A 22,084-nucleotide genomic window follows, 5' to 3' on the forward strand; every position below is an offset into this window, starting at 1 on the left:
CCCATTGCTCTGTCCTAGCTTCTGCCAACCTAGCAGTTTGAAAGCACACTAGTGCAAGTAGATAAATAGGTACCCGCTGCGGCGGGAAGGTAAACAGCATTTCCGTGCGTTCTGGCTTCCATCACGGTGTTCCATTGCGCCAAAAGCGGTTTAGTCATGCTGGCCACATGACCCGGAAAGCTGTCTGTGGACAAACTCCGGCTCCCTCGGCCTGAAAAGCGAGATGAGTGCCGCACCCCATAGTCACCTTTGACTGGACTGTCCCCAGAAAAAAGCACTGGCTTAAACCATTATTTTTGAGATCTAATAACATAAGTAAGATGACAGGCTATATGTGTTAGTGGTAGGATATGCTGTGTCTTGTGACTTCTGCCTGTTGAATACTTACGTGAATATTAAGCATTTTGAAAAGTAATATTGTGTGTTCTTGCCCACTTGTTGAAAACATCCAACAAAACTGGTCGGCATCTCATGTTCAGTGTTTGGAGACGCTAAAAGATGTAGTACAGTGAGATGGGAGATTAGATTCGTGAGTCATATCCTTTTAAAGCTGTGAAGCAACTGTATTCGCACTCTATGGTTTCCTTTTACAGTCCCTCCCAGTGACTGCAGTTCAGAGCAGCAAGCTGTGTGCTAAGAAGTCACTCCTGCCAGATGGAGACAAACAGTATCATTGGGGGATAACTCATTTATAGGAGTAATTTTAAGTGTTGATGGATGTTGAAGCCCAAACATGATTGTTTGATTCTCCAAACTGAAAACAGGGAACATGTTGCCATTTGAGAACGATAAGGTAATTTTCCTTTCCCTACTTTAATCTGTTGCTAGTGATTGCAGCAAGGCTATATTTAGGGATTAATTGGGTACATTTTATGTGTTCTTGGTTTTTTTTTAAAAAAAGATAATTATAAAAACAAAAGACCTAAAGGTGCTACATCTGGAAAAATTATAGCAATGTAAATGTTTTCATAGTTATTAAGTCTCTTAAGAGAACCATGTGAAACCTATTTTCTACTATATATGTTTTTCAGTATTACGTCTGGTTTCAAATGTATTGATTTAAAAGATTGTCAGTTTAGATTATTTGCACAGAGTTCTTGCTGCTATAAAATAGTGATACTTCAAATCATATCTCATCTGTATTTGCTGAGAGAGTTGAAATCACTAGGATGATTATTATTTAAATACAACAACAACAAAAGGCTGTAGTTCTATATCACACTTAGCCTGGAAATAAGCCCTATTGGTGTGGCTTTCTTCTGAATAGACATGTGCAGGATATATGAAGTTGCTAGCAGGTATAGTTAGTATGTATTTAAGATACAAAGCCTTTTATTGAGCAGATTACTAGCAGTGCTGAAACAAAACAAGCTTCTCAGATGTCTACAGTTTACTTGCAAAATCTAAAGATATGCTATCGATTACTGCATAGGCAATAGGAGAATTTGAATTTTTTAAAGGTCTATACAAACTTAGCTGCTGGATGTTTTTTAAATATTTTTGCTAGTTTAACTTTCTAATACTGTGGACCTAAGACTACTAAGATTTTTGGTTTTGGAATATATTAGTAGAATTCAGCTAAGCATGCCTGCAAAAAGCACTAGAGCATATAAGTAGGTTTGAAGAAGAGAGGGATGCACACCTTTAATGAAGCTTATTCTGAAATGTAACAATGACAGAATAATCATACTAATTTTCTAGATGTATCAGATATTTATAGTGAATTCTACAGCTCTGACTGCTTGCCTTTTAAAAGAATCATTGCCAATTAAAAAATAATGGTTCTGAATTTATCTTAACTTGATCAGTAACCTAGAAACTAGAAGTAGCTGTCAGATTGGGGTAATGATTCTGAGACTGTTCTAAACCTAGCTTTGTTTGGGCATTCTGGATTCCTTTATGGCTCTGATGCAGTTAAACACATGCAAAAGATTGTGTATATGGCCAAATTCTGTTTTCTCGTGCTGAAGTGTGATTAAAGTATGGGGTGGGTGTGAATTAAACAGCTCATTGCTTTGACGAAGCTCATCAAAAGCTCAGCTGTTCACGTGGTTTGGAGCTTAGGTGCCATTGAACTGATAATGTGATATTATCATCTGTAAGAGGATTGCTATGATAACAGCCTCAGTTGCTACATTTTGTACATCCTACTGGCATGGGAACTTCTTGTTGTATATTGTTTTTTGACCCAAGTCACCCACATTGTAAGATTATCAAATGAACTATGAAACAATACAACTTGAGGAGGAGCAGAACGTATCAGGAAACAAAAAGTGAGCAACAGCAACAAAGGGAGAAGTAATGTCTTCCCACATATTAGTTTCTAATAATGATATCCATAGTGGATTTAGGAAATAATTAGTTAAACTTTATACGATGGGTACTGACGGTGCTTTATAGACCTTTGATCTCCTTCATGTTAGTTGCTTCTAGAATGGAAGTTGCTAGGAAGTGGAGGACAGCAAAGGCTTTAACTTACGAATCTTGGTTTTCACAGCTATGACACTTTACCATGGGAGAAAAAAGGACTTTTATAATAAACTTAGTGAAGGGTACAGCAAAAGCAACAGACTATCATACTGTTTGGAACATGTTTGTAATGTATGTTTCAGGATAATCATGATTCAGTATCCATGTCAGCTGCACTTCTTAAACTTCGGGATTGTGACTGATATTTTCCAGTAAGTGATAACAACTGAAAGAGATACTGATTAAGTGTTATTTTAATTCTCAAGTCTTCCCATTTGAATGATGATGGTCCTCCCTGCTCGCCAGTCTATCTAGGTGAACTCGAGGTGGAGGAATGTATGTTACTATTGTTAGTTCCTGCTTATCAATATTGAACTAATGTCTCTTTTTTTGCATCATTTACCTATGTATGCTCACTGCATTACCCACCTTGGACAATCAGCAGATACTTCTACATCTCTACTTAGTACTCTGCTCTTCTAATTAAAACAAGTATTACAAATATTTGATAAAATGATGCTTCTGAAGCTTCTCAGTACTGGGAACACACAACATAGATGAGGATATGATGGAGTAGAAGGACAGGTACCTGCAATCTGGGGGGCCTGGCATCAGTTTTTATATTAGCCACCTTGGTTGTCTGCTTCACAGAAGGGGCAAATGGGTAACAGAAGCTATTAAAACCTGGCGAAAAGGGGCTTAATCACTAAAGCCTTCTGTAACTCATTCTGAGCCCCTGGAATAGAATATACCAGGGTGGGGGATACTTGGTCCTCTAGATGTTTTTGTACCACAACTCCCACCCTCCCTGACCATATACTGTGTTGGTTATGATTATTCAGGGTTCGGCCACACTTCCACTTGCCTAGAAAGTATAGGTCCAAGAGGTTTCCCACTTGCTCTCTGCTTTATAGGCACAGATCAAGTGGTTTTTTGTTTGTCCCTGGGGAAACCCACTATTTACTGCCAAATCGAAACAAATGCCAATTGGTTCTGATTCAGCAGTAAGCAGCAGATTTTGGGACAAGCAGAAGTGTAGGCGAACCCTCACAGTTGGAGTCCAGTAACATTTGAGAGCCACAAATTACTGGCATTGCCTGCAACCCCCCCCCCTTTTCAAACTTCTATCCAGAACTGTGACTGTGTTGCCGAAGTGCAAATGTTGCTGAACTGTTAACGCAAGTTGCATCTATGAGTTGAAGTATGGTAAGCAACCGCTTTATGTTGCTGCTATGTGGCCCCAGCAAACAGCACCAGAAAGTGCCATGCCACTGCATGTTTGTAAAGCAGCAGTTCGCAACAGATGTCCAGGCCAGCATGACAATATTATCAGATTGAATGCTCACATTTGTGCTGTAACTGATAAGTCTTTGGTTACCCATCTGTTTCTGAACAGTTGACCCAGCAGAACTGTGCCTCTGGTGAGCTGGAATTTAACTCTACTTCCAGAATAAAACTACAGAATAAAATAACTAAATATAGGAAATAGCTGGTTGGGGGGCTCCTGTAACTCTTTCATTCTTTGCTTTGAAAATAAAGGAGGTGTTGCAAAAAAGGGATAAACATAATTACTTAAATCTACCCACATCACAAATTTCTTCAGGTCTTAAATTAACAATTTGGCTCCTTAGGTGTATTGCTAACTTTAAGTAGAAGTATTTATGAATATGAAACATCCATGACATATTAAGAGCAGGAGTAGCCAAAATGGTGCCCCCCAAGACAATGCTGCACTCTTATCAACCAATGGTCAGGGATGATGGAAGTTGTAGTCCAGCAACATCTGGAGGAAGCCATATTGGCTGCCTCTGTCTTTGATCGTAAACTGAGTGAACCTTGGGAAGAGGAAAGCACTGCAGGTGGGTGGTTTCTGTGTCTTGAAGTTTGGTCAGTTAGTTGCCAGTTCTGGACTCCCTCTGAAAAAGCCAGTTTAGTAGTTTTAGGGTGCTCCTGGGCCCATTTTTTATCTCAAGAGGTTCAGGTTGCTTCAGTGGCTAGGGGTACCTTTGGCCACCTATGTTTGGTATGCCATCTACAGGCATTCAGGACAGGGATAAGCCTGCCCATGGTGATTCATGTGTTAGTAATCTCAATACTAGATTATTGCAATGCACATGTAAGCAAAGCAGTCCCTGGGCCTTGTTTGAAAGCTACAGCTGGTGCAAACTACTGAAACTAGAGCATTGGTGGGAGCAGTCTATCATCAGCACATAGTGCCAGTGCTTTAAAGTTTGCACTGGCAGCCATACACTATAGGGCTAAGTTAAAGGTTCTCATATTCATTTACAAGGATCCATGATACCCCAAGGACTACTCATTGCTTTATATCACTTCCTATTCATTTTTGGTGGTCTCCCATGGTTCAGATACATGGTTCATATTCATCAGGATATGTGTGCTCAGTATTGTAGACCTAATTTTGTGGAACTCCCTCTTGATTGGGCTCAGCCAGGCCCTCTTCCTGTTGACCTTCCGGTGCTTGGTGAAGATATATATTTTTTATTTCACCAGGCATTTTATGTGAGTTCCCCCTCCCTGATCTTATGTTTCATTTTAACTGACTTTAAGGCGTATGAGAAATCCCTTTTGTACACTGCTTAGAAACTGCAGTATTGGTAGATAACTTATTAAGGTGAATAATAAATAGTTACATGAATACATAACTTTGCAAAATGGCAAATAAGATGAATAATGTCGGGCATCATGTATGTATTTTCTTTGTTCTTTAGAGAGTCAATCCTACTGGAACTAGTAATGCAGAATTGCCTCTGGCTGAACCCGGAATGTACCAGTTGGACATTACATTAAAAAGAGGTCATAATCTAGCAGCTCGTGATCGAAGAGGTAAGAATATGTTGATCAAACACTGTTTTTACATAAAAAACTCTGCAGAGGCTGGAAAGGTTAACCTACCTTGATTAAATTTTATACATTTTTATTTTAATATTTGTGCACTGAACATGCTACGCTTGTAACAATCTCCAGCGGAGAAACTTTGTTGGTCTGTTGCACCAAAACCAACATAAAGCCTTGTAATATCTTGAAGTGCACCTTAGCCTATGATGAAGCAGCTCATTTATTTATTTCATACAATTTACACTTGGGTGTAAAAAAATACCTCAAAGCAGTTTACAAAAAATAAAATAAAACGATAAAACTATCAATAAGAAGAATTAGCAACAACAATTTGCAACTTTCAAAAAGTTAAAATAACAATAGACTACAAACAGATTAAAACTTGCATCCTGTCTAAATATCTGGGTAGGCTTGCCTAAACTAAAACATTTTAGCAGGTACTAAGAAGGCCTAATATTGATAGGCAGGGAATTCCAAAGTATAGGTGCTGCCACATGGAAAGATTGGTATTATTTTGCACCTGTAACAGTGCCAGTTCCCCACAATTATGTAAAGGCTTCTACTTGCATTCAAACTAATTAGGTTGAATCAAAAGCTCATCGTTTTCTGACAAATGGAGGGCATTTTTGCATCCAACCTTGTATGTTGAGGGCTCTGTGATGATGGAAACGTTTGGTTATATGAAACAATGAAAAGAAATACTAAGGTTAATAATCAAGGTGGCTCCCTGTTAAAATTTAAATATGAACTAAATTTAAATTCTGGAATTCATAGGAAGATTTGATACTGTACTTTCAGATACAGGCTGAATAGGCACTGGGAAGAAGCTAGCTCACCACAGAAAATATTATCCCCTTTTAGATGGTCCTGAATAGTATTTATTTTGCTGCGTCAATTTATTACTTGAATTTAGGCCAAAAAGGTTAGGCATCCCTGCATTTACCAGTTCAGGATTTTTTTACGGTCTTGTTTGCATTTGAGTAAGTATAGTAATATGACTCTTGCATTGCTATCTTACTTTGTAATCATTTTTCTTTGGAATAACATCCCCCTTCTGTCTTGACTCTACACCAGCCTGAGCTATCTGTCCCTCCTCCTGCACCTTTTCTTCATTCTCCGATCCTGCAGCTTCTCCTGCCTCTGACTTTCATCTCCTGGCTGTTAAAGGCTCCCCCACATTACTGATCCCTTCTTCCAAGTCAGACTCCAACTCTGCCTGTCCTGGTGCCCAGTCATCAGCATCCAGTATCCTCAGTGTCTAGCCAGACCCTAATGCCCTGATGCTTGCTTGCTAGCTATTCTGCCACCATCAGCACCTGGAGAAAGTTAAAAGTGCTCCGCACCTGGGTGCCTGAAATGTAACTGGAAAGTGATGGAGTGAGGTGGTGTGCCAAGACTAAAAGCTTCAAATGGTATTTGCTTAACTCTCCTACTTGGCATTGAGTACCACTGTGAAGTCGGGAAGAAATTGCTGCTTTGAGTCTTCTGGATTTGTTTTTGTTAATAACATCTGTCTTGAAACCACAGTAGCCCTCTGAATTACTATTAAAATGGAAAAGCTATTAATGTTTGTCTCTGTAGCCTTGAATTTTCCGAATGTCACAGGCATGCAAAACATTACTTGTGAATATGTAAAATCTTATGTGTCAGGGGTTCCTGATGACTACTCTCGAGTAACGACGCTCCTCAGGTTACTTTTCCATAACGTGTTTATTGGTGCTGATATGTACAGTGAAGCAGGTGCAGAAACATGTCTCCTCAGTCCGATGCAGAATCCGGAAGTGCCCCTCGGCGCGAACGCCCCCAACGTAAAAGGCGCGGGACACTGAATCTCTTTCCTTTTCTCCTCCTTCGTAATTCCGGAACCGGCGGAAAGGGTCTGCGTTCCATGTTTTCCCTCTCCCCCTGTTCCCCTTCTCTCTCCTCCCGTCTGTGGAGTCTGGGCTCTTTCATCCTGCCTGAGCCCGGGCACTCTCTCTCCGTGTCCTGACTTCCCTCCCCGGAGTCTGTGTTTACTTCGCTACTCTGTGAGGAGCTACTCTTGATGATGGGGGGGGGGTACTCTGTACTCCCTCCCCCTTACATTATGTAAAGAACTCCTTGAACAAAAACAGTAAATCTCATTTGAGTGGTAGTTAGATAATCCTGGTGCTCTAGGTTTCATTTGCTTCAGAGATAATGCTTTGGGCATATAATGAGGAATAATTCAATGTGATAGTCTAGTCATCGTAATAAGCTTAACACATTCTGAATCACTTTTTATCTGTATTGCAGCAAATAACAAATTGCCTCAAATAGATTTATTGCTGACCCTCGCTGAGTGGCACTGAAAGCTTTATTTTGTGAATGCTGAAAAGGCATTGTTTGTTCTTTTAATGCATAATCACAGAACATGGCCTGCCAGACTGCCTAGTAAATGAAAACACTCTTATACTATGCAGTGTGGTCACCTAGGGACAGGGGTGTGGGACTCGGAGTGTCGTCTCAATAATGCAGGAACAGCCAGCTGAATTTCTAGGTCTCTGGCATGACAACTCCCACTGCCTCCTTTCCACTTTCCCAGGGCCTTTAACAATCTGTAGCATGGTACCAAAAGATCATGGCCACTGGTCCCATCACCTCCTGGCAAATAGAAGGGGAAGAAATGGAGGCAGTGAGAGATTTTACTTTCTTGGGCTCCTTGATCACTGCAGATGGTGACAGCAGTCACGAAATTAAAAGACGCCTGCTTCTTGGGAGAAAAGCAATGACAAACCTAGACAGCATCTTAAAAAGCAGAGACATCACCTTGCCGACAAAGGTCCGTATAGTTAAAGCTATGGTTTTCCCAGTAGTGATGTATGGAAGTGAGAGCTGGACCATAAAGAAGGCTGATCGCCGAAGAATTGATGCTTTTGAATTATGGTGCTGAAGGAGACTCTTGAGAGTCTCATGGACTGCAAGAAGATCAAACCTATCCATTCTGAAGGAAATCAGCCCTGAGTGCTCACTGGAAGGACAGATCCTGAAGCTGAGGCTCCAATACTTTGGCCACCTCATGAGAAGAGAAGACTCCCTGGAAAAGACCCTGATGTTGGGAAAGATTGAGGGCACTAGGAGAAGGGGACGACAGAGGACGAGATGGTTGGACAGTGTTCTCGAAGCTACGAACATGAGTTTGACCAAACTGCGGGAGGCAGTGGAAGACAGGAGTGCCTGGCGTGCTATGGTCCATGGGGTCACGAAGAGTCGGACACGACTAAACGACTAAACAACAACAACAAAGCATGGTACCAGCAGCCTAAGCCATGCGGAGAGTTAACAAGCCTTTGAGCGTATTCAGAAACCGCTATAGCCCATAACGCCAATTAAGCATTTTCTTTAAAAGGAGCATATGGAAAAGGGATGCGGGGCAGGGAATGGCAGGTAGGCAGTTCAGAATTGAAATAAAACACTACATCACGATATCAGTCTAACTAATCCTACGCTTAATCCAATCTAACACTGCAGAATTTGCACTGTTATCTTCTCTGACGCAGGCAGCTTCAAACATCAGTTGCAGGTTGGGAGTTTGAGAGGGACAAAGCAATATGGCCACTATTTTTAAGGATTTATTACCCATATTGGTTTGGACAGACAGCTGGTTGATTCCTGCCAGACGCCAAGTCAGGTAGAAGGAACTGACACCATTTTAGGAGTGCGGATTTGGTAGACCTTCCCCTGAGAGCAGAGGAAGATAAGGAAGATGGTGATCGCGCATGGAAATTACCACCAGATTTCCCCATCTACCTGCTAAAAAGACTTAATCAATAACCTGCGAATGTGACTTTGCTTACCTATAATGGAAGCTGGATATCCTTAAAATGACAGAGTAGGGGACATCAGAAGTACTTAAGAGGCACTGGAGATACCTAGCACTGGTGTGAGATGAGAGATGCAGTAGTAATGCTTGGCTAGGTGGTTAGAAGACAAGAAGGAAGAAAACATGGATGCATAATGGGCAAAGTCAGCAAACTCTCCTGTTCTCCTGAATCATTTGGCTATATAATAGGATGAAAAAAAGATACTGAATGGAGACATTCAGTACTGATACTTAATGTGCTAGGGAGGTGGGTGGGAGAGACAAATACCGTACTGGGAGAGCAAGGTAGACATGTAAATAATTGATGATAGGGATGAACTGATTTGCAAACAGTGATTTCGTATGATAAATGATTTCTACACTTGTTGGTTTTGGTTTCTTCTTACCCCTCTGGAGTCTCTAGTCCATTTTGTGCCATTACAGAGGTTCACACTTCTGCAGTTGTGTCACGTTTTATTACGGTGTGCCTTTGAAGTGGCTTCATGCTTATCCTAGGTGATGTCATTCCAGCGAAATTACTGTCCTGCAAGTAGTAGTTTGCTTTGTGATAAGTTAGGATTAAAATATGAACAAGTGTCTGGGGACCCATCAATTTCTGTCAATTGGAGCCTACAATTTCCCTTCCTATTCCTCTGAACCAATTGCCACTGGAAGTCCGCCCATGTAATTGAGACGAGGCCTGGATTTTATTCAATGGTTTCTATTTGACAACTTGAAATGATTGCTCTGAGAGTAATAAACCACTGCATATTTGAAGTATAAAAAATGGCATGAAATCTGAGAGCTCAGATGTTATGTTGAAGGAATTGTACCAATCATAGAAAGGATTGTGGCACTTAACAAACCTTCGATGAGAAGGTCTTGTAGAAGTTGATAGAGTAAGGTAGAATTTTGTTCTTTGAAAACTGAGTTGAATAACAAAGGGATACATAATGTCAGGTGGCAAATGTGTTATTCTTATTGCAGGTTAAGAGCTTATTTGCATTGAAAAATCCATACTGCAAGATATTTCAATTTCTCTTCTGTGTGATTTTTTGGAAGCAGATATGTTCAGTGGAACTTGGAGATCATAATTTGGTAGGCATTATAGAGTATATGTATAGAATCGTAGAGTTAGGAGGGGTCTCAAAGATCATCTATTCCAACCTCCTGCAGTGCAGGAATCTCAAACAAAGCATGCAGAGAGAAGGCTATAAGAGTGGCAATTGACATTAAATTAAGATACGTTACACCTGTGATTTAGATAGGTACTATGTTTGCCGCTGCCCCCCCCCCCCGCTTTTTGATGCTAATATAGATAGAATACCAGTTTGTTGTGGCAGGCACAGTAATTTTCATGCAAAGCAGCTGGTCTAATGTTGACTATATATTTGTCTTGTTTTAATGCAATGTTTTATTAAGAAACCCCTCCTCTCCTTTGTACAAGATTGTAGTCTGTAATTGAGGCATCTGTTATGACGGGAAAATACTGCCACCATGTGGCCAGACCTGTTGTTGCTGCTGTAACTTTGTAGCAAGCTGAAAAAGACTTGCGCTATTTAAAAACACCAGTGTGTTAGAAAGCTAGACCTTTTGTGTGTGCATTCAAGTTAGTATACTTAGTTCACTGAATCTGCTTATGTGCACTTTGAATTAGTATGGAAATGTGTTTCCAGTAATTTAATTCATAGGCTACACTTGTTAAATGTCTCTTAGGTGCAAGTCCTTAAATCTAGAATTTAGCATTTTATGGACAACGTCACACAGTGAAAGCCATACACTTAATACCGTACTGTATGTAGTCTTACTTGGGTCTAGATTCTGGCAGTTCCCTCATTGCGAGGTTACTGGAAGCCAGGCAGAGGGCCTGCCCTGTGAAACGCTCTCCTGTCAGATGTCAAGGAAATAAACAACTATCTGACTTTTAGGAGACAGATAAAGGCAGCCCTCTATAGATACGTTTTTAATGATTGATGCTTTCCTGTGGTTTTATAAATAGTTGGAAGCTGCCCGGAGTGTCCAGTCAGATGGGTGGCATATTAATTGTTGTTGTTGTTGTTGTTGTCGTCGTCGTCATCTGCTGCTGCTGCTGCACTTGCTAGTTTTCTAAAAAGATAAGGAATGCCATATTGTGTTAAGGTTTTTCTTTATGTCTTTCAGAAATCATGCAGTTGTTGTACATAATCTTGATTTTTGTTTCAGGGACAAGTGATCCATATGTCAAGTTTAAAATTGGTGGAAAAGAAGTGTTTAGAAGCAAAACTATCCATAAGAATCTTAACCCTGTATGGGAAGAAAAAACTTCAATCATGATTGAACATTTAAGGGAACAACTGTACATAAAGGTGAGCTACATGTGATTCTCCTTAAAAACAGGTAAGTACAATGTTGTTTTGTATCACTCCACACAGTGCCGTAGTTTTTCAATGGAATGTTAATACAGCTTGATATTGCCATAATAGAAATTCAAGTTATGAAAACGTATTATAAAAATGCTCCCGAAATTTATAATGATGTGCCTTGCCAATTCTCATAACTGTTCAGAACTCAAACATTTGGTCCATTCTTTGAAACATAGGCCAGTGTTGTGCTATCCAGACATAAAAGGGAATGGCAAAATGGAAATGTAAACCCTAAGGAGGACAGTATACAAATAGACCTAATGTCCAAAACAGTTTGAGACACCACCGATTTTGTAGTTGGGATATTCCACCAGAGGATCTCATTGTATAAGTATATAAGAAAAGCCTGCAGGATCAGGCCAATGGCCCATCAAGTCCAGTGTCCTGTTCTCACAGTGGCCGACCCAGTGCCTATGGAAACCTCCAAGCAGGACATGAACGCAACAGCACTCTTCCCACTTGTGAGTCCCAGAAAATGCTTCTGTTAGTTGAGGTAGAACATTGCCTTCATGGTTAAAAGTCATTGATATGTATAATAAAAAAAATTCCTTCAGTAGCACCTTAAAGACCAACTAAGTTTTTATTTTGGTATGAGCTTTCGTGTGCATGCACACTTCTTCAGATGCATGCACACGAAAGCTCATACCAAAATAAAAACTTAGTTGGTCTTTAAGGTGCTACTGAAGGAATTTTTTTTATTTTACTTCGATCCAGACCAACACGGCTACCTACCTGTAACCATTGATATGTATAGGCAGGGTTGATGCGTTATGTTGTATAATGTTTGCTTTTGCTAATATTCTCAAATAATTGTTAATGGAATCCCCAACATTGAGAAATGCTATTTCTTTTGTTCACCTTAGGTCTTCGATTATGATTTTGGGCTTCAAGATGACTTCATGGGATCAGCGTTTTTGGATCTCGGCTCACTAGAGCAAAATAGGTATCGTGTTGTAAAGCTACAGAAGTAGATAGTGACGTTTTGGACAAGATTGGAGACAAATATCTAAGTAATGCTACACTGACGGTGTTATCACCAGTTACTGCTGTTGTGAATGGACACCCCATACATTTTGATTTTTTAAAATGAATTTTCATAGACCCATTGTTTCATTGCCATCTTACTCCATTTTTCTCTATACAGTACCTATGTGTGTATATATTAGTGGTGTGAACTGGCCACAAGATTAGGTTTGGACTGCAAGTTCAGTTTTCAGAAGCAGCTTGCTTTGGACCAAGGTGCTCTGTAGTTCTGCCCAGTTTAGCTCAGGGTCTGCCCAAATTCACAAAAATCCTTGTTCTTGCTCCCTTTCCCTAGAAGGTCTCTGACCAGGGATGTGTCAGTGCTTCTGGAAGAAGTGGCAGCTGTCTGAAACAAGGGAGGTAGAGTTGGCAGATTCAACTGCATAATGGTCTTCTTGCTGCCCCCACCAAACATAGCTGAGATGCAGTGAAGCCCCCCTCTCCTTTTGAATCCAGACAGGATGGAGATGAAGCGCTGTGTATTGCATGGAACTTCTGCTTTTCTCCCTTAGTAGTTTTGCAACCCTAGCTGATAGTTTACAGGCAGAAGGCGGCAACAGGCACATCATTCTTGTCCCTTTTTAAACTGTATGACCTAATGGAGGCAATATGATGAAACTTTTATTTTTATTTTCCGTTTCTAAACTTGCTTTCCTAGGGCAACTGAAGTTACGTTGAGTCTCAAGGATCCACATTATGCTGACCAAGATCTTGGAACTATATTATTGTCTGTATTGCTGACACCAAAAGAACAGCAACGGGAAGGGGTAAGTGTGGATTTAAACAAATTATGTAGCTCCCCCCCCCTTTCCTAATGGGAAGTGTATCACTTTCACAATGTTTCCATCAGTGAGCATTATTAAATGAAGCCATTTTCTTGTGGGTTTTTGTATATTATTCCCCAGTAAATACTGAAAGGTACTGATCTGGTTTTGGATGCATTTGACTACAGATGCCTTGCTCCAGGTCAGCCCCTCCGTATGGGGGGATTATGATGGGATTTTGATAGAATGCAAACATACAGTGGATTCACTCAGAATTTATTAAAGATAAAGAATTTTGGATCTAGTGCTGTGGTGTTCAAACTGCAACATTTCAGTCCTATTATAGTAAAATCTTTCACAGTTATGAAAACTCATCAGCTAATTTGTTCTGTGTAGAGCTTAGCTGCTGAAACAGGCATTTATTTGGAGTCAGTAATGTTATTATGCCACAACATTCCTGGACTTAGGGCATAAGTGTAGTTTGGAGCAAGAATTTGAATATTGGTAAAAGCACCAAGAATAAATAGATGAAATGTATTTCCAAGAGCACCATTTTAAGTCTAATGTAGCCAGTAAAGGCTTAACATTTTCTTAAAACACAAATCAAATCGAAATCACTTTTCATACATTGCCGCTCTATACCTATGGTCTGGAAACCCAAGTCAGTGCTATGATTTGTTTCTTCCATGCTTGGCAAAGGGAAGAGCAGGTTAGCTGCAGTTTGAGCAGTATGCACTAGCATGCTGCTCTTTCATGGTAAGCCATAGTTTCTTTCAGACAATGGCTTCTCTGATAAGCTTTATTGTAATGTGCAAAAAGTGCCTTAATGTGAATTAGCATGGGATTTCAACGTTCAAACTGTAGGTGTTGCTATTGGGAGTTGTGATGTTAAGTACTCAAGTAAGTGTCTACAAATACATGATGATTCACTTTCTACCTCTGCAGATATAAAACCAAATTGTCCAAATTGCAGGTTATTTTATAGAGTTCAGTTTTACCAAATTGCCTAGAAATTCAAGAGAGCAACATTTCTTAGTGGATTTTTCTCTTACCCCTTGAATGAATTGCAGGTTTGTGTGCTGGAGTTTTTGCAACCCCAACTCATCTTTTCAAAACTTAGCTGCATTTTTGTTGTTGCAGTATATTGGAATTGGAAATATGTAACATTGGGGAGCTTTCGTGAGATATTTAGCATTCTGTCCTGCACTCTAAAACATTAGGTTTGCTGTGGCTGTCATTTGTGGACTGCAATAAATCTTTAAAATCCCTCTAGCTATATTGCGTAGTCAAACATTTTTTAATGGCAGCTTGAGAACAGTTTCAAGAGGTAACTGTTTTACACGTAGTGTATTCCTAAATATGTCTACTCAGAATCAATCACATTGAGCTTAAAAGGGACACGGGTGGCACTGTGGTCTAAACCACTGAGCCGCTTGGGCTTGCTGGTCGGAAGGTTGGAAGTTCGAATCCGCACACTGGGGTGAGCTCTTGTTACTCCGTCCCAGCTTCTGCCAATCTAGCAGTTCGAAAGCATACCAGGGCAAGTAGATAAATAGGTACCGCTACAGCGGGATGGTAAACGGCGTTTCCATATACTCTGGCTTCCGTTATAGTGTTCCGTTGCATCAGAAGCAGTTTAGTAATGCTGGCCATGTGACCCAGAAAGCTGTCTGTGGACAAACACCGGCTCTCTTGGCCTGAAGCAAGATCAGCACCACACCCTATAGTCGCCTTTGACTGGACTTAACCATCCAGGGGTCCTTTACCTTTTACCTTAATTGGGCTTACTCCCAAGTAAGTGGGTATAAGAGTGTTGCCTTAAATGTACCCTGTTTCTCATATTTTAAGACATACCCATAAAATAAGCCATAGCAGGATTTTAAGCATTCAAGGAATATAAGCCATACCCCGAAAATAAGACATAGTGATAGGCGCAGCAGCAATGCCAGCCGCGGCAGGAGGAGGAGGAAAAAAATAAGACATCCCTTCAAAATAAGCCATAGTGTGTTTTTTTGAGGAAAAAATAAATATAAGACATGTCTTATAATATGAGAAACACGGTATGTGGGAGGAGAAGATGGTTTCTAGTTTCCTTTGAGCTTTTATCTTTAAAACATTTTCAAGGACAAAAATTACAGTTAAAATTTCTTTGATGGGTGCAAAATGCTAGAAATTGATGCATGAGACCTAGCTAACTGGAGTGATCTTGGTGCAGTTAGTTTGTTGTGTAGCATGATGAAATGTTTAAGTAGTGTTTTGTAAGTAAGTCAGTGTGGAAAGAAGGATTTTATCATGCAGCAATGATGATTTAAAAATAGATGTTGTATTACATAAGAACAGTTTAGCAAGCTTTCTAAGCTCAATTATTATTTTATATGTTATATTGTTAATTGAAACTCAAAACCAATAATATGTTTTTTTGGGGGGAAGTATTTCTAAAGCAGACCTTAGTTAAACTTGACAAATAACCTATTTTATTGTTTGTGCCATTACATACACTGAAATTTCCCTTTCTTTCTGGTCTCAGTCTTCCATGCAACATCTTCATGTTCACAGGCTGCTCAGATATTCCATTGAGTTACTCTATTTGAAATACCACATACATTGCATTTCACATAGGAGACACCTCATTTTCAAGAGGAAAGGTGGTAATCAGTAGCAAAGGAATGCACTTAAAGACTGTAGGACAACATCCATCCTCTGGTTCAGACGTTCCAAACTGTGGTTTGTGAGGCTCTTTCGGGTGGTCTGTGATGTATCTGTTAAAAAAAAAAAGACTTGTATTTATTTTGAAAAGTTTTAAAGTCGGTTGGCTCAGTTGTTGATGTTAAGGCAGAGGGCCTTCTCGGTAGTGGCGCCCGCCCTGTGAATGCCCTCCCACCAGATGTCAAGGTAATAAACAACTATCAGTATCTGACTTCTAGAAGACATCTGAAGGCAGCCCTGTTTAGGGAAGTTTTTTATGTTTGATGTTTTATTGTGTTTTTAATATCCTGTTGGAGGCCGCCCAGAGTGGCTTGGGAGGCCTGGCCAGATGGGCAGGTTATCAGTAATAAACAAACAAACAAACAAACAAACAAACAAACAAACAAATAAATAATAATAGTTGCAACATACAGGCAAGGAGCATATTTATTTTATCTGTTTTACTGTTATGTGGGCTTAGAAGCCATATATTTTAATTTTAGGACAGGCACATACTTTGCTGTCTCCATTGCATTCTCAGTGTACCATCCAGTGGAACCTTTCCAGGTACTGCAGGACCTCTTACAGTCTGGTCCAAATGAGGTGGTAGAACTGATGGAAGCTCAATGTGACACGTTTGCAAAGCATTTTGAGGACAATGCATCCACTTGCATCCACCGCAATCCTGACTCTGCTATTCAGCAGATGAATCTCAAGGGTTTTCCAGAGCACTGTCTAGTCCTGTTGCGTTGGATGAGTTTCAGTTAGTAAGGCTCAAGGATGTGGCCAAAGTGCTTGGATTGGTCAAGGTGACCACTTGTGCTATGGATCCCTGCCCCTCTTGGCTGATAAAAACTAGTAGGGAGGGAATAGATAGCTGGGTCAGGGAGGTGATTAATGCCTCCTTGCCAAAGGGGGTGGTTCCTGCCTGCTCAAAGGAGGCTGTTGTAAAACCACTCCTCAAGAAATCCTCCCTGGATTCAGAAAATCTAAGTAACTACCGGCCAGTTGCCAGTCTCTCCTTCTTGGGCAAGGTTCTTGAATGGGTGGCCATGGACCCAGCTACAGGCACTCTTGGAGAGAACTGATTTTCAAGATCCATTCCAATTGAGGTCACGCTCAATCGATAACCCTCTTATTTTAGAGTAGAACACGTTGGGCTGTTTGTTTCTGTAGAAGTACCACTGAATTATAGTACTGTATTGGTTTGTGGGAGGGAGTTGTAATGATTTTTAAAGGACTTAATTGGATGCCATGGCAGAATGAATGTGGAAAAAGATGTGCAAAGTTTGTAGCATAGTTTCTTGTGATGTATAACTGGTTTAGTAAAACTTTGTGTTTGTTTTAGAACTAGCAAATCCTCAATGAAGAGCTGAATGTAGATTTGAATCTAGTGTTTAAGGTACATACTTTGGCAATACCTACCTATAGTAAATTCTGGTCTGCAAAGAAAAACCTCATTTTGCTCAGCTTATATAGGGTTTTACCAACCTATTAGCATTTGAGAGGTCAATATGTTATCTCTATAATTCTAGTATTTGTGCAATTCCTTTCCTAATTTTGTTTATCGTAACTTAGTTGCAGTAGCACTAGTTCCAATAATTCTTAATTGGATGTCTGGTTTTGCTTAAGTAGTATGAACAGCAAGAAGATCCAAAAGGTACCTTTCTATTTGCATTAACTAATCTGTCCATTAAAAAAATTGGTAAATTCCAGGGGGAATAAACTATTGTTTCTAATTAAGCAATGGAAGTAAAATAGGGAATAATGAACATACAATCTAAACTATTAAAGCTACTATCCTATGCACACTTACTTGGGAGTAAATCCCACTTTAAATTTAGCTGGAGTTACTTCTAAGTAGGTATGTATAGGATTGCACTGCAAATCTGGTAAGCAAAAAAAAAAGATGTATTCACTGTATGTTGTATATTGTTTATTGTTAACTAACATGTTTCTATATGTAAGAATAATGCACGGCATGCTTTGCACAATGGCATGTACTGTTTATAGCTGTGTGTTGTTTTCGATTTGCTTATGCACACTTGTGTCTATTATGTGCATACTTTGCTAAAATGAGTGCATGAGTGGATTTTGTTTTGTTTTGTTTCATGTGTTGGTTCTTTAGCAGAGTTCAGTGCAAAGATTTCATCACTGGAGAACTTGCAGATTAACAGTGAGTTCATTTGAGCAGCTTGCTGTCTTATCTTCTAGACCTATAATCTGCTTGATTAGCGTTAGAAGATAGAAAATCCTCAGAAACATATGAGTGATGCCTTAAATCCTGGGATATAACTAATTCAGCGCCACTGCATCTCCCAAACATTAAAGGGATTTCCCCCTTGAAAATGGGAATCCAAAGCTGTTGCGTAATTTTGGAAGGAAAAAAGAAAAGCAATAGGATCTTTATTGAGAGGTGCCAGCCTTAAATCCAACACCTCTAAAATACATTTAATGTATTTCTTTCTATACCATTTAAAATGTGCAGGCTCCCAAAGTGGCTTGCATTAATATGTGAGTGCAGGGCTGAATAATGGAACTTTGGTGTGCTGGTCCCAGGAGTTACCCAAGAGGGGAAGTCCAAGTCCGGTCCGTGGTTCGTAGGTTCAGGGTAAAGACAGTCCGAAGAAGCCGAAGCTGGGAGCAGGGCAGGGCGTCAGGTGAGGTCAGGAACAGGTACATAGGCCAGGAACTAAGGCAGGTCAGGATCACAGGCAGGAAAGCAAGGCAGGAATACTGGCAGGGTCTTGCAACCAACAATTTGCTCCCGCAACCCGGGGGTGGGGGTTTGGCCGCCTTTTATCTTGAACGAGGTAACGGACAGCCCTGATCCCCTGCCGACTCACTCCCTCACCTCACTTGGAGGCGAGCGCTCCTCCTGCAAGTACTGAGGTCTCTCCTTCTATCAGCCTTGAGTCTCTGCAGCTTGGGAGCCGCCAGTGGATTACTGGACCCAGGAGCCGCCTCAGCCCCAGCCGGCAGTGGGCCAGCTGCTGGTGACGACCCGGCCGATGGCAATGAGGTATTCTGCATCTGGAACCAAGAAGGCAGGCTCAGGTGATGCTTGTTGCAGGGGAGGTTGAGGAGCTTGAGGCTCCTCAGGACCAGGCCCCAAACTTGGTTCAGCCGATGTTCCAGGCAAAGGCATGCTTTCCCTAATGAGGCCTGCCATCGCCGGTGCCCTTCTACCTTTCAGCTTCCGTTCTTAGACCGAGATAAAGTTTGCAAACTGGGGCACTACTTCCGGTTTTGCAGTGTTCGTAAACCAAATAGTTCGTAAACAGGGCTGTTCTTAAACCGAGGTACCACTGTAATTCAAATTCTGGCTTTGTTGAGTGAGGAGGCCCCACCCATTTGCCATCTCGTACCAAGCTCCTTAATGGCTCATCACTCTGGCTATCACCTCACCGGGAGGTTAGCCTGGCTATTCAAAAAGTAGAAGACTTGATTAAATTCTAACACTTGCTGGATCCACGGATTAGAAAGGTCTGGCACACAGTTTAACACCCAAAACTCAGAACAGTATTACAAAAAGGAAGTGACCGGAATATATGACTCTATGTTCCATTTAAAACAAAATGTTTTGGCTCTGAAGTTTTTGACTATTACTACAGCGTTTCTATAATTATATTCAAGTAATCACCATATGTTTCTGTTGTTAAAATGCAAATTAATATTATCAAGGCTGAAATAGAATTAGATTTCTAGCTAGGCTGCAGGCTTCATTATTCACCTGTGTTATGGCTTGCAAACCTATACAAGCCAATGACCATTACTTTAATCAGCTAAAGCAGGCTTCCCCAAACTGTGGCCCTCCAGATGTTTTGGCCTACAACTCCCATGATCCCTAGCTAACAAGACCAGTGGTTGGGGAAGATGGGAATTGTAGTCCAAAACATCTGGAGGGCTGAAGTTTGGGGAAGCCTGAGCTAAAGTGTCATCCTATGTGATGTACTTCCATTGATTTAACTAAAGACATTCTCTGTAATACGTACTAACCCTAATTGTCTACAGTGATTGTTCAAATTCAGTGCTTTAACTAATTTACTTTTCTGTAACAATTTTGGCAAATAATATAAAAGAGGGAATAAAGCAACTCAGATGAAACCGTTAAGAATTGGAAAACAATTTTTGTTTCCTCCAGCATTTTTGCTTCCTAACAAACATTTTAAATGTGTCCACATTTACACAAGTGGTAGAATTTTGAATGTACTAACATTTTGCCCCCTGTTTACATGGAAAGTCTTACCCTTAACTCCAGGTGTGTGTGTTTGTGGGGTGGTTGGTTTTTTTTGGGGGGGGGGATATCTAGTATCCAGAAGGAAGCACAGTCTGTCAGTTTTCCTATGTACAAAATGAGGCCTCTTTTTATTCAGTCTCAGTCTGTTCTAAGTTCCCCACGTCGAAAATTGATTAATTCCCACTCCAGCTGCCACAAAATCCCAAAACCTGCTTCACAGTCAACCCCCACAAAAAACGCAGGGAACACAGCCTTCTCTCCAATGAGGAGCCACAGCTCAGGAGTATAGTTTATATTCTGCACATGTAAATTCCAGATTCAGTCTCGGCATCTCCATTTAAAAGGTTCTTAGTAGAATGGGGAAAGGCCTCTGTTTCAGATCTTGACCCGTCAGAGTACATAATTCAGGAGAGCTTGCATAGCAGGGGTCGGATTCTAAAGTATTTGTGCCACAAATTAAGAGGAGAGGTTCTGTTGACATTTTGCGGAGGTGCTTTTCATTCACAAAACCTTATGTTCTAAGCTTAGGTGTTAATTCCGGGGTTAATTCTTCCTTGCTGATGCATTAACTTCATTCATGTAATTGGAATAAATGGTATTGCGTCCTAAATCACTAATTTTAATAAAATCTAAAAATTGGGATTAGATGAGTCATTGACATTTGTACCTCTTTTTTCAATTGATCCCAAACATCTTCCTATTATTTGATCCTGTTTTTCTTTTTCATCATGAAATAACAGGAGGTTGGCATCTCTCTGAAATCTGCTGTAGTGTGAATGATGCTTGTAGTTTTATTTCAGTCTTATGTAGTTGTTTGGAATGTGTTTGGCATTTCTGTACAGTATGTGCATTGCTCCTTTGGAAGACAGCTGGCCTCCAGTGCAAATAAGTAAAAAGTTATTAAAATGCTCTATTTCATTTGCAGACAATGTTAATGAGGAAGAGTTGGAAAAGATCAAGTAAGGTAATTCTTAGTATGTGGTCTTGAGAAGAACTGTGGTGGTCTATATTGTGTCACTTGAATGGAAAGTTGTGACACATAGACTAGGTCTGTAAAACTCAGTTTATAATTTTGATAATGCCAGAGGCCTCTTTAAGTGATAAGGATTTGTTATACAATGTAGCACTATAGAAATTCCTTAATCATTGTAGAACACTGAAGTACAGTACACTGAAGTGAGAGGAATAAGTATTTGATCCCCTGCTAAATTTGCCCGTTTGCCCTCTGACGAAGAAATGACCAGTCCATAATTTTAATGGTAGGTTTATTGTAGCTGTGAGAGACAGAATAACAACAGGAAAACCCCCAGAAACCCAGAAGACCAAAAATAAATGAATCATTTTTGGCTTTTAGAAACATTTTCTTGCAATTGCTGGTACACACTAGCAGGCCAGCTGCTTTTATTTTCATAACATGATCCCTTCTCACTATCACTTATAGATTTCTGTGGAGAAATGGCTGTATTAACTGGGCTTGTGCAATTCCACAATTATAGCAGCACCTGTTCCAATTAGCATTGGTGCCAGTAGTGGTCAGCTCTGGGTTTATCCATGTACAGCCTGGTCTTCAGAGACTCTCTTATGTACCTAGCAACCGGCAGGAGGGATTATGGAGAGGGCAAATGCAACTGAGTCACATTTGTGAGCCAAGCCTTAGAAGTTACTTCCTATTTTACCTTTTGCAAAAGGACATAAATTCTTCAATACTCAAAAATGTGCACAAAACGAGCAGAATATGCAAAATGCGCATGAGCTGGCTTAAAATTGTTTGGGACTGGAGTACCTGAAAGTCTGCCTATATGAATCTGTCTGTTGGTTATATGAC

At 40.4% G+C, this 22,084-nt stretch overlaps 1 protein-coding gene across 5 annotated transcripts in view; it reads left to right on the plus strand.

The window, feature by feature from the left end:
• Positions 1–22,084, plus strand: part of MCTP1 (multiple C2 and transmembrane domain containing 1) — a 229,501-nt gene that overhangs the window by 38,478 nt on the left and 168,939 nt on the right. For 4 of the 5 annotated variants that reach the window (XM_088652794.1, XM_088652793.1, XM_088652792.1 and 1 more), the window contains exons 2-5: positions 5,199–5,313; positions 11,348–11,490; positions 12,411–12,490; positions 13,229–13,337. In XM_088652794.1, the coding sequence (XP_088508920.1) occupies positions 5,199–5,313; positions 11,348–11,490; positions 12,411–12,490; positions 13,229–13,337 (447 nt within the window). Of the gene's footprint in view, positions 1–5,198; positions 5,314–11,347; positions 11,491–12,410; positions 12,491–13,228; positions 13,338–21,184; positions 21,224–22,084 lie in introns of all 5 variants that reach the window. The other variant, XM_088652796.1, reaches the window with a different exon arrangement.

Source organism: Zootoca vivipara, chromosome 10 (assembly GCF_965207765.1).
Source record: "Zootoca vivipara chromosome 10, rZooViv2.hap1.1, whole genome shotgun sequence".
Classification (NCBI taxonomy): Eukaryota; Metazoa; Chordata; class Lepidosauria; order Squamata; family Lacertidae; genus Zootoca; species Zootoca vivipara.